Source organism: Microcebus murinus, chromosome 5 (genome assembly GCF_040939455.1).
Source record: "Microcebus murinus isolate Inina chromosome 5, M.murinus_Inina_mat1.0, whole genome shotgun sequence".
Taxonomy (NCBI): domain Eukaryota; kingdom Metazoa; phylum Chordata; class Mammalia; order Primates; family Cheirogaleidae; genus Microcebus; species Microcebus murinus.
This window is the reverse complement of record NC_134108.1, coordinates 15,241,346-15,254,504: the sequence shown is the minus strand read 5'-3', so window position 1 is coordinate 15,254,504 and position 13,159 is coordinate 15,241,346. Positions and strand designations below refer to the sequence as shown.

The 13,159-nt window shown below is 44.0% G+C and overlaps 1 protein-coding gene across 1 annotated transcript in view; it reads left to right on the top strand.

Moving 5' to 3' along the window:
- PPP1R14C (protein phosphatase 1 regulatory inhibitor subunit 14C) overlaps window positions 1-12,840 on the top strand; it is an 84,247-nt gene extending 71,407 nt beyond the window's left edge. The window contains exon 4 of the mRNA XM_012740938.3: window positions 11,223-12,840. Coding sequence (XP_012596392.1) covers window positions 11,223-11,297 — 75 coding nt within the window. The 3' untranslated portion in view covers window positions 11,298-12,840. The remainder of the gene's footprint in view (window positions 1-11,222) is intronic.
- Window positions 12,841-13,159: the final 319 nt, after the last annotated feature.

Sequence of the window (13,159 nt, the reverse complement as noted above, 5' to 3'; positions counted from 1 at the left end):
TGCATTGAAATTTATGGATTAATTTGGAAGGAAAAGAAGTCTTGATGATGGTTTGTTGAGGACACAGAAAATGGACACTGTAACTTCCTGAAGGGGTGGAACAGGTTGGAGGCAGGGGTGGGTAACAGTGAGCTCACTTTTGGTCATTTGGGACTGATCTGCCCAGGGGGCATCCTGGTGGAGATCTCTGGCAGCCACAAGGAATGAGGATCTGGATCTCAGGGTGAAACCAGAGCTAGAGATGAGATCTGAGGGTCACTAGTGTTCCTGGTCTTGAGGAGTCTAGGAACAGCGTTGGAGAAGGCAGCACGTAGCCAGCAGGGGGTGGCAGTGGGGAGGGCCCAACTCAGGGCATTGTCGGTAGGTCAGGGACCCAAGTGGAGAATGTATAGTAAGTCTTCATTTAACGTCATCGATCGGTTCTTGGAAACCGCAACTTTAAGCAAAACCATGTATAAAGAAACCCATTTGACCGTAGGCTAATTGATACAAATAAGAGTTCAGTTCCTACGGCATATTTCTGTTCACAAAAATATCAGCAAACTTCTAAATAAAGACCCAAACACTTCCAGTGTTAAACATGGAAATGAATGGGAGCTGTATATACATTTAAGAAGGATTAATAAAAACAAGTAAGATAATTCTTTACCTGGTTTGTGGGGAGTCAGCGAGTGATGGCGGTCATAGCCGTGGTGGGCTAAATCAAGGCGCAAATGTTTGCAAAGCAGAAATTGTCAGGAGCACCTCCCCCCACCACGAGGTTCAAAAACAGTCATTAATATGGCGGGTTGGCAAGCGCTTGAATACTGCATCGTTTATTGTCGTGCATTTGTGCGATTATCATACACTTTACTGATTTTTGTTTTACAATAATTTGTATTCATTCATTCTTCCATTTTCCAACGTGCTTATTCCAGTTCAGGGTCTTGGGTGCCTGCAGCCTGTCCTGGCAGCTCAGGGTACCAGGTGGGAACCACAGGACGCACCCACACACGCACCCACACTCACACTGGGACCGCAGAGACACACCGATGAGCCTCATGGGCACAGCTTTGGGCTGTGGGAGGAAACCAGGGTACCTGGAGAAAACCCACACAGACAGTGGCCCCAGTGGGAATTGGTTTGTTTTCTCAAATGATGTTGTTTGAGGATCGGCTGTAGAGAGAAGTAAACAAGCTCCTTGAAAAACCCAGAAAGATCTATTATCACTATACATCCCCAAGATAAGCTGAAATGAAAAACACAGAGTATAGGTGGAGATGTAGATGCACTGGAATTCTCACACCTGCTGGGGGGAATGTGAGATGGTGCAATCACTTTAGAAAACTGTTTCGGGTTTTCGAAAAAGTAAAACAAACACACTCTACAACTCAGCCACTACATTGTTAAGTATTTACTCAAAAGAAACAAACGAAATATGACTACACAAATACTCGTACAGGTATATTCGTAACTGCTTTATTCACAATGATCAAAAGCTCAAAGTTGGCTGGGCACGGTGGCTCATGCCTGTAATCCTAGCACTCTGGAAGGCCGAGGCAGGCAGATTGCTCGAGGTCAGGAGTTCAAAACCAGCTTGAGCAAGAGCGAGACCCCGTCTCTACTATAAATAGAAAGAAATTAATTGGCCAACTGATATATATAGAAAAAATCAGCCGGGCATGGTGGTGCATGCCTGTAGTCCCAGCTACTCGGGAGGCTGAGGCAGGAGGATTGCTTGAGCCCAGGAGTTTGAGGTTGCTGTGAGCTACGCTAACGCCATGGCACTCACTCTAGCCTAGGCAACAAAGCGAGACTCTGTCTCAAAAAAAAAAAAAAAAGCTCAAAGTCACCCAAGTGCCATCCTTCTGCAGATGGGTGGATAAACAAATGGGCACACCGGGTGGTGGGACACCGCTCAGCAATGCAAGGGCCAAAGTGCTGACGCACACGGCGGTATTGATGAATCTCAGATATATTGGAAATCAGCCAGGCAAAACACAGGACATAATGAATGATTCCATTTACATAAAATGCAAACTAAATTATAGTGACAGAATCCTGGGGCTGGGGCCTGATGAATTCTCGAAGGGAAATAGGACATCTTCGGGGTGAAAATATTCCACACCCTGATTGTGATGGTGATTTCCTGGGGGTAACCAAGTGTCAACACTCACCAAATGATACACTTTAAATAGATTAAATTATTACTTGATGAAGCTGATAACTTAAAAAAAGAAAGAAAAGTGTCCTTGGTAGTGTCAAATGAAGAGAACTGCTAGGGGCAATGGATGTGGCAATGAGAAGAATCTCAATGATTCATGGGTAGGTTGGGCAGGATTTCAGTGGGTAAAAAGTCAGCACTCTGCTTCTGTCTTTTCTTCCGTTTTTTCTTTCTCCTCCTTCTTTCCCTCCTTTGCCGCCTCTTTCTCTTTTCTTCTAATTTATGAGTTAGTTAGAATAGGAGGTAGTTATGAAGGCTCTTGAGGTTTTTGTCGTCCCCTAGGGAAGAGGCTATGAGGAAAAGCTTCATCCCTCAGGGATAATTTTCAGTCTACCTGTAGGCCAAGTTTTTGCATGTCTGTCACCCTTTTCCCCATACTTGAAAATTACGATGCTATGTTTATCATACGCATTTCAAGTCATTTTAGTTTAGTGTGTAGTTAGGCTACGATTACCTTACCTGGTTGCTTAATAAAAAGGATGTCTTAACCTGGGCAGCGAGGTTCAGAGAGAAGGAATGGGACCTTCCACCTCAGGGCAGTGGTTCCGGGTTCCCGATGCCTTTATATTAACACAGGGTTTGAATCTTGGTCTGACCACACAGCAGCTCTGTGACCTCAGTCGAGGCCCCTCCGAGCATATTTTATGACACTTGTCATGATTAAATGAGACAGAATGTGAAAATAGCCAGAGTGCCTGTCCCACAAAAGGTGCCCGATAAGTATGAGCTAGATCTGAGCCCCAGGCAGGTGTTTGGTGGCCCAGAGCACGGTGCTGTGCCAGGCGGAACAGCAATGCACACGCCCTGGGGAAGGCGGTGCTCGGGTGAATGAGCGTACTAACAAGGTGAATGCAGAGCGTTCTCAGATCCAAAAATAGTGCCCGGGGCTGAGGGAGGGGGCCTGGCCCAGGGTCATTTAGAAAGGCATTTACTGAAGAAGGGAAGCTTTCAGGTGTTCTAAGGGAGGGAGGTTTGTGGAGGGAAGGGTCGGCTCCCTCCACATGCAGAGCGATAGAGGCCACGTTCAAAGGCTCAGAGGAGTCGGCAGGGAAGGAAGAGCTCAAGGAGTAGGAGGTGCTTGTTGGTGCTGCTGTGTGTGTGTGCGCGCGCATGTGTGCGTGTGCATGTGCGTGTGCGTGTGTGTGTGTGTGTGTGTGTGTGTGTGTGTGTGTGTGTGTGTCGATGGGAGGGAGCTGTTGGGAAATTCTGCCGAAGGAATGTTTCCAAGCCCATTTCGAATACTTCATGCTGTGAAGAACAAATACACTCTGTGGTCACTTGTAGTCCCTCGAGGGCGGAAGTCACGCAGTGGAAGTGGCTGTGGAGTGGCAGGCTGTGGCGGCAGGCTGTTGCTCAGGCTTCGGGGAGGAGAGGCCGGGGGCAGGGAATCTGCTGGGGAAGGTGCTCTGGGAACCGGGGCCGGGAGCAGGCAGGGTGGAGAAAGGCCGGTGTGGATTTTCTCAGCAATCATGTCCTCTGTCACCTAAAGCTGGGGGAACCGACCACCGCAGAGAGGAACGTTTGCAGGGCAACCGACAGCTCCCTCGGGAGGAACCTGTGAGTGCTGCTCCCAGCCTGGCGTCCGCACCCAGACCTCACTGGTGTCACATGACATAATTCTCACCTGCCTTCATCGTCAGACTTTTCCTCCACGGACAGGGAGGAGCAGATAGTGTAGTCAGAGTAGCGTATCACTGATTTGAATGTGGATAGACTGGGTATGTTCGTATCTCAAAGTTCAGCTTAGTCTCAATGGAGATGACCATGACAGTGGTACACATGACATATATTAATTCATTCAATCATTTATTAATATATTAATTCATTAATTAATATATTAATTCATTCAATCATTTAATTCTTTTTTTTTTTTTTTTTGAGACAGAGTCTCAAAATAGAGTGAATTGTCTGGGCTAGCATGCCGTGGCATCAGCCTAGCTCACAGCAACCTCAAATTCCTGGGATCAAAAAATCCTTCTGCTTTAGCCTCCCGATAGCTGGGACTATAGGCATGCGCCACCATGCCTGGCTGATTGTTTTTTTCTGTATATTTTTAGTTGGCTAATTAATTTCTTTCTGTTCTTAGTAGAGACGGGGGTCTCGCTCTTGCTTAGGCTGATCTCGAACTCCTGACCTCGAGCGATCTTCCCGCCTCGGCCTCCCAGAGTGCTAGGATTACAGGCATGAGCCACTGTGCCTGGCCTGGCCCAGTCATTTAATTCTTACAGCAGCCCTGGGGGTAGCTTTTATTGTAATTGCTCCCACTTACACAAAAGTAAAACCGAGACTGGAATGATTAGTCTTCAAGTGGAGCCTGAGGATCTGAACCAGGTCATCTTGTTCCAGGTCCCTGTCCTCACCACAGGGCTACACTGCCTCTCACTGTGTGCGGGTAGGGTGACTCCTTCCTTATAGGAACAAACCCATTAAGAGTTTTTTAGGCATTTGTTTCAAAGGATCCTCCTGTGTTTGTGACCCAAGGTCTTTATCTTCTGTTTCTCTGCTTCTTGCATCGCCGTACAAGCCACAGTCCGAGGGGCACAGGGCCTCGCCTCGTTCCGTGCACGCAGGGATGTGTCCAGCAGGGCACGACGAACCCCGGGGAGCCTGGCTGCTGGGAGGCAGATTCCAAGGTGCAGACCTGGGGTCTCTTAGGAGCGTTCTGAGGAGCATTCGGACAAAAGCTGCTGAGGCATTCTTCAAAGCTGCTTGTCTTGAAAGATGGGTCAGGGCAAATGTTGGGCAATTAGTAGAAATAGTATTTCAACTGTTAGGAAACTGGAATGGCCAGATCTTAGAAACTGCTGGAGAGACAGTTAAAAAGATTTCCCTTCAACTAGTGATGGGAGAGGAGGAGGAGGGAGGAAGGAGGGAGAGGGGGAGGGAGCCAGCTCACCCGGAGTAGTTGTTCTGGGTTCTGTGGCCTTTATATTACACAGAGCCTCTGGTCTTTGGAGGTCTCCTGGAGCTGTGGCCTTCTTTGGCCCTGTTATCTGCTCTGGGAGGCAGCGTGGGAGAAGCTGAGCAGGCCCGGCTGGGGCTCTGCAGGGCGCCTGTGCCCACACCCAGCACTGCGGCCCGTGCCTTACCTTGGCAGGGCCTGCTTTGGGTTTAACTTGCTCTTCTTTCCCTGATTCTTAGGGTCAAAGCTGAGGTCCTTCCCAGTGGCCTGGGAGCTCCTGGAAGGCAGGATGCTTTTCATCTTAGCACTTGGGTAGAGGCAGGCTCAGTGAGGGCTCAATGCACACGTCACAGACTCAGTTGGCATCAAGAGAAATGATTCAAGTATTTGCTTTGTGACCTTAGGCAAATGACTTGCAATGAACTGGAACACTGGTTTTACTGAACTGCAAAACCTCTGCTACATTGTATTCAGTATGGTCACATGTAAGGAGGCTACCGTGAGAGCCTTCAATCAGAGCTCATCCCCCATTCCCTTCTCGTTTTCGGTTGAGCATAGCCAGTGCCAGATCCCAGTACAGAACCCACATCCGCCAGGGAGCTCCTCATCTGTCCTCACCCACCCTTTTAGCCAGGGATTGAAAGGTCAAAAAGGAGTCGAGTGCCCTTTTTTGAGTATTGCAAAAGACCGTGCTCTTTGTGTTTAGAGAAGTGCCTTAAATAAAGTACCATTTTCATTTGGAAATCTCATAACTGGGGAAGCAGTTTTGTCATCCTTTCCTTGACCTTGTTCAGTGCAAGTGCTAGTTACATGGGAAGAGGCTGTGTAAAGGCAGTAGTGAGACAGCCGGCTTAGAGGCAGCCTGTTTTTTTTATAAAATGCACACAGAACATTTACCAGCATAGACATATTCTGGGCTAGAGAGCAAGTCTCAAATTTAAAAGGATTCAAGTCATAGAATGTATGTTCTTTGACTATAATGGAATTAAATTAGAAATCAGTAACAGAAAAATACCTGGAAAATCTCCAAATATTTGGAAACCCAATGACACATTTCTAAATAACCCATAGTCCAAAGAAGAAATTAAAAGGGAAATTAGAAGCTGTTTTGAACTGAATGAAAATAAAAACCCATCATATCAAAATTATGAGATGCCACTAAAGCAATGCTTAGAGGGGAACATACAGCACCGAATGTTTACAGTAGAAAAGATCTCAGATCAATGACCTCAGCGTCCACCTTAGGAATTAAGAAAAGAAGAGCAAATTAAACTCAGAATAAGGCAAAGAAAAAAAATGATAAAGATGAAGACAGAAATCAATGAAATAGAAAACCCAGAGCTCCTAATCCCTTGGAATTTCTGGGGTGACAGGAGCATCTTTTGTTGTAATGAGACAGCTCTTGGTGGGCTTCTGGATGGGAACTGGTCACCAGAGAGACCAAGCCATGATTAGAAGCTTGGAACTTTCAGTGCCCCCATCCACCAGCCTCCTTTAAGGAGAGCAGGGCTGGAGATTGAGTTAATAATAGATCACGTCTATGTGATGAAGCCTTCATAAAAGTCCCTGCACGATGGGGCTTGGGGAGCCTCTGGGTTGCTGAACACGTGGAGGTGCTGGGAGGTTTGTGTACCTGGAGAGGACATGGGAGCTCAACGCCCCTTCCCCGTACCTTGTCCTATGCATCTCTCCATGTGGCTGCTCATCTGTATCCTTTATCATATCCTTTATTACTATAATACACCAGTAAGTGTGAGTGTTTCCTTGAGTTCTGTAAGTTGCTCTAGCAAATTACTGCACCCAAGGCAGGGGTCATGGGAACTCAGTTCATAGCCGGTCAATCCAGAAGTATAGGTGACAACCTGAGACCTGGAATTGGCATCTGAAGTGGGGGGCAGTGTGGTGGGACTGGGTGTTCTGACTTTAACTCCAAGTAAATAGTGTCAGAATAGAATTGCATCATTGGATCTGCTAAATAACTGCTTGCTGTGTAGGGAAACTCCCTGCCCCCACCAAACCTCCCCATGCATTTTGATGGCCAGAAATGTGCTGTGCTGATCATGAACGTAGGCAAAACAGTTTTGTTTTTCCTATCTCATACAGCCAAATTTCTTAAAAGATACGACCTTTCAAAACCTCCCCTCAAACAAACAAACAAAAATGCAGGCCCAGACGGCTTCCCTGGGGAATTTTACCAGATATCCAAGGCAGGAATCACAACAACTGTATATAATCTCTTCCAGAAACTTGAAAAGGCAGGAAAACTTCCCAACTCATTCTGTCCAACACAGCAGCCACTAGACATATGTGGGTATGGAACACTTGACATGTGGCTAGTGTGACTAACAAAGTGAATTTTCATTTTTACTTATTTTAATTAATTTCGGTTTCAGTAGGCACATATCGTTAGTGGCCACTATATTGAATAGTCCAGGTCTAGATCGTTGTGTGTTGACAAACTATGGGAAGGATCCCATTAGCTGGTCTCAAACTGCACTTTTTCAGAATAAAATACTAATAGCAAGAGTTATATTTTTTCAGGAAACTTCTGTTCCAATCTGGTATCTCTGTGGGGTAACACATCATTGTTGTTTTGTTTTGAAGGTGAAAACCACTGATCCAGATGCTGGTGGTGCCCATATTAACGTCTTCAGCCATGAGCTGAGACCCAAAGTCACATGTGCCTGTCGTCTTGACATCTCAAGACAAATCTGTAAATCTGTTTTCTTTCCCTCCAGCTATCCCCCGTCTCAGCAGAGGGCACCACCTTGTCACTTAGCTGGGGAGAAATGGTGACCTTAATTCCCTTCTTTCCTGTCTTCTCCTCCCATTCAGTCCAACAGCAAGGTCTATTGGCTCTGCCTCCAAAATGGGTGCCAAATCTACCACTTCCATTAGGGTTTGCATCGCGGTACCCTAAGCCCCGGCATCCCTTGTCTGGGGCACTGTGGTGACTCCAGACTGGTCTGTCCTTCACTCTTGCCTTCCTGAGTCCCATTCTTCACGCGGCAGCCAAAGGGATCTTTTAAAAACATAAATCTGATATTGTTGCTCCCCTACTCCAAAGCTCCCATGGCTTGCCATTGTGCCAGCAGTGTTCTGTCATCGCCCTGCCAGGCCTTGGGGACCTGGCCCAGCACCTCCAGCGTCACTGCCCCACGCTCACCCTGGCCATTCCGCACCAGGGACACCCACTTTCTTGCTTGTTTCTCCCCAGGGCTCTGCACGTGTGCTGTGACCTATGCCCCCGGATCTTCCCGAGCTGGCCTCTTGCTGTTAATTCAGGTCCCAACTCAGAGGTCAATTCCTCAGAGGGACAGCCCTGCTCTGACTAAATCAGCGTCCCCAACCCAAGTCTGAGTGATTTTCTGGGGGGAGTAAATGAGATGTGTTGTTATGGAGATGGAGTGCTTTTGAGTAATAGGAACCCAGAGCCATCAAAGTATTTTTGACTAGAGATCCTTGAATCTTCTTTGAATCATCTGTAATAACAAAATCCTTCTGTGCAAGTGGTGTTGCCAAGTTTCTATATGGAGAATAAATATTGGTCTTGCTATTTTTTTAGCTTAGCTGAGTACTCCATTATGCAAATTTAATGAACAGTTTAAAATATGCACATTATGCACAATATAGTATATTATGATATAGACTTATAAATTATATTGATGTAAAATTTAAAATGAATTTTTCATTAATGTTAATATATCATAAGCACAGGACAAATTATATCATTTGTTTAAACTTTTTAATCTCTGAAATTTATGCACATCATGATCAGTTTTTTAAGAAAATTTGAATTTGATTTAAATTACCATATTACTTGTGTCTTGAAGGGAAAGGTCTGTAATTTAGGGTATATTATTCCTTATGTGGCTTTAGTCTTTACTTTGTGAAATGTGTTGTTAAAATAGTGCAGAAAAATTACCAGAGTTATCAACAAAGTAAATTACAGGGTTTGTGATTCTGACCTTTTTTTGAAAAAAAAAAAGAAAAAAGGAAATTTATACTCAAATACCAAAACTCTAAAACTTTTTGCAGGAGTCATTAGCATAACAGATTCCAAAAATAACTAAATTAAAACTGTATATGCAGAATGCTATGTATTGGTTAAACCACATAGTAAAAGAGGCAATAGGGAATGTATTTAACTTTTCAAAATGAAAATTGAATTACAAATGGGAAAGTATGGCATTATTTCATCCTAGAAAATTCTTCAAGTTGGATAGTGTTCAGAAAATTAAAATAGGACTTCCATTTTACTTTACTTGTACTCCATTCTGTCCAAGTTCAGAAATAGTGATGATTAAAATGTTTATGTCATTTGACCCTCTTCTCGGATAGCTCTCCAAAGAGAGTAATCCAACCTACAAAAATTTATGCACAAAGATGCTAGCTATGCCAGTGTTTATAATTTTGAAAAGCCAGGAACCATCCAAATATTCATTGATGGGGGAATTTTAGCAGATTATACAACATCCATACAATAAAGGATTGCATAACCATTAACATTAATTTTTAATGTTCAATGTTATGGGAAAAAGCTTCTGGCATAATGCTAAGTGAAAAAAAAAAGATATATTTATATGGTATGGTCTTAATTAGGTCAAAACAGTATCCATGAAAGAAAATATGTCAATAGTGGTTACTTCTAAGGACTACATTGTTGCTGGTTTGTATTTTCCACGTTTTCTAGAAAAAGGACATATTATTTTTATAATAACAAAAAGGTTGTTTAAAAAATTGTGGTGGCTAATAAAATAGTAAATATTTAAGCTTATTGTGTTTTAGAGCTGGAGAGTAGTATAGGGCTCATTTAGTCTGGGAGCTCAGGACTGAGAATTATAATTGGTACAGGGAGACTGAGAGCTGTGTTTCAGAGGTCCTCAGTGGAGAGCAAGGTTTCTTAGTGTTTTTGCTCAGATGGTCCCTGATGTGCTCAGCTTTGTCCCTCACAGGAGTAGAGTAGAAAAATATGAGTAAATTGTATATAGTAAGTATTTTGTAAATTTTAATTTTAGGTGTGTGTCTGTAGGTACTCAATTGTAATGTAAAATGTGTTTTTAGCTTCATTTTGTTTTGCTCTTTTACCTATAGTTTGCAGTCAAAAAAGTCCAAAGACTCTTAGTGAGATCTAGACCAGTGGTCTCAGTATGCTGTGGGGAGTAGTAGCACCAGTATCGTTTGAGAGCTTGGCAGAAATGCAAATTCTCTGGCCCCACTCCAGATCTACTGACTCAGAAACTTGGTGGTGGGGTTTGTCACTCTGTGGTTTAATAAGTTCTGTCTTAGTCTGTTTTCTGTTGCTGTAATAGAATAACACAGACCAGGTAATTTATAAGAATAGAGGTTTAGTTAGTTCATGATTCTGGAGGCTGGGGAGTCCAAGGGCATGGCACCAGCATCTGGCGAGGGCCTTCTTCTGTTACAGCACAGTGGAGGTTGTCACATGGTGAGAGGGCAAGAAGAGCATGCATGTCCACTCAGGCCTCTCTTCCTCTTCTTATAAAGCCACCAGTCCTATTATAGGGACCTCGCCCTGATGACCTTATCTAATCCTAATTACCTCCTAAAGGCCCCACCTCCATTCATCAACATATGAATTTGGGGATTACATTTCAAACATACGAAACTTGGGGGACATATTCAAACCAAAGCATTCCTCCTGGTGATTCTGATGCACACTCAAATTTAAGAACCACTGGTCTAGCATTGCTATTCCTGGTGTGGTCCAGGTACTAACACTGACATCACCTGTGAGCTAGTTTGGAAATGCGGAATTTCAGATCCCAACCTGGGCATACTCACTCAGAATCTACAAGACCCCCAGGTGACTTATATAAGTAGCAAAGTTGAGTAGCACTGGTGTAAACACAGATTCCTCAGTGAGTGAAGGTAGCTCAATGGAGAGTAGATCAGTAAGAAGGCATTGTGGTGTGAAGTTTATGTACTCTTCGTTTGTTTAAAAATTTCCTGTATTATACTAGTTGGAGTTAACATATCCAAACAAATTCATCAACTAAAGTCGACTGCCGTTGATATCAATTACTTTAAGCGGATTTTTTTAAACACAATTTTTAATAGTGACCACTCATATTAACTTCATCTAATCTCTTTTAGGAATTTATCAAAGAGCTGCTTTCTCGGATAAGAGGCATGAGGAAACTGAGCCCTCCACAGAAGAAGAGTGTATGATGCTGGAACAGGGTGGAACTCTCCCAGAGATGAAGACAGGTTCCTGGGATTTGGACTTCATGAAAATGCTTGTTAAAGAATAGTTGTCCTTAAGAGCAACGTTTTTTTTTTGTTTTTTTTGTTTTTTTTGGTGTTGGGGGGAATCTATTAGACATTTATTCAAGGGCGTTCCTTTTTTTTGTTTTGTTTTTAAAGTTTTTTGTTAGTGTGTAATATTTTAATAGCAAAGATATCACAACTCTGGCCACAGCCCAACCAAGGATTATCAAAGCAGGTGGACATCCAAGGATGGGCCAGGCCAGACAGCATTTTCTGAAAGGACTCAGATGTTTAGGGACCTTACGATACAGGGAAGACGGCTTTCTTACAACTAGTTTGATAATACTTTTTTCTCAAGCTGTATATTTGACTCAGCTGTCGAATTTCTCATACTTGTATATATCCACACACAACTAAGTTAAACTGTAGATGTGAGTTTTATTTCATATGGATGGAATAAACTTGTGGTCGTCCTTGAATTGGCGGTCCCAGCACATGTATTTTCTAGAGGCCACCAGGCATTTTTCACGTGAGTGCTGCTGTCTGTCAACATTCACTTTATGCACCAAAGTGAAAGAATGCAGTGTATCTGTTGTTTTAATGAGCTACACTACAAAAATGTTGAGTTGGTCAAGGGCTTAATTTGTGGACTTTATATTATTTCATTGGTTGGGATGCTTTGCCAGGTCATGTACTTATTGCCTCATTTGTGGTCTTTTAAAGTTTTATGAACCCTTAATTTGCAGAACTAACCTGATTTCTAGAGAAATGCCTATGCTATCTGACCAGTGTTTCGAAATGGAAGAAGGAAGCCCTGTGTAGCAATGAATTCTCTGCTTTCCACCAAATACTATGTATTATTCCCTCCCCATGAAAGCAGATCAAAAGGAAGTTAGCAGACTGCCTTCCTCCTTAGAAATAGGTCCCTTCTATGCGTGGTTCCATCAGACTGGAGGGCGTGAACTGCTTATTGAGGAAGTGTAGATGTGAGAAAGCCTCGCCTTCTCATAAGACAGCGGATGGGGCGCATTTGCTGGTTTGGAAGTGTGGAGGTTGCATTTCCTGCTTCTCTCAATTGGCTTATGGCGAGGACTTTGGGCTCTGCTGGCCCTAATTGTGCACCCTGATCCCTGTACTTGCAGCTAGGCCTGGGCACCTGCCCTGCCCCTCTTGGTTACAAAATCAAAATTTAGTTGCGATGTGGGCAGGGTCAAAAGTAAGAGTAGAAACTCTTCCTTCCCTCCAGGAGGCCCCCGCTGCCCCCCACAGAACCCCTACCCACTGGGAGATGTCTCCAGGTGGCCCTGTCCAAGGACGGGGGTCAGGCATTTTATATCAAGGGTGCTCTGAACATATTTTATTTTTTAAAAGAACTATGTTTGTGAATTTTACGTATACTGGCAAGCTTTCGAAAATGTATTTAATTTTGTAATGTTTACCAATGATTTATTTACAAGCTATTTACTCAAATAAATGGAGCTGCTTACAAGTCTGTTTCCATGGATGCTTCTGCTACAAGTCTGTTTCCATGGATGCCTCGCAGACACGTTAACCCGGCAGTTGGGCTTCGTCGGGTTCTCTGCAGAGGAGGGCGTCAAGCATCTGTATGTAGCTTTTCATTTTCAGGGTACTTTTAGGCATTTAATCCTGTCCCTCTCTTGAGAAGTCTTCAGGTCAGGTGATGAGAGCACAAGAGCCTGGACATATTCCTGGGCCGAGAAAGAAATAGAGCATGAGCCCTGTGTGCTTCACCCTGCCTGGCTTCTACTCCAGCACTCCTAGACCGTGCCTCTCTCATTTAATTAGAACTCCCTTTTTTCCCA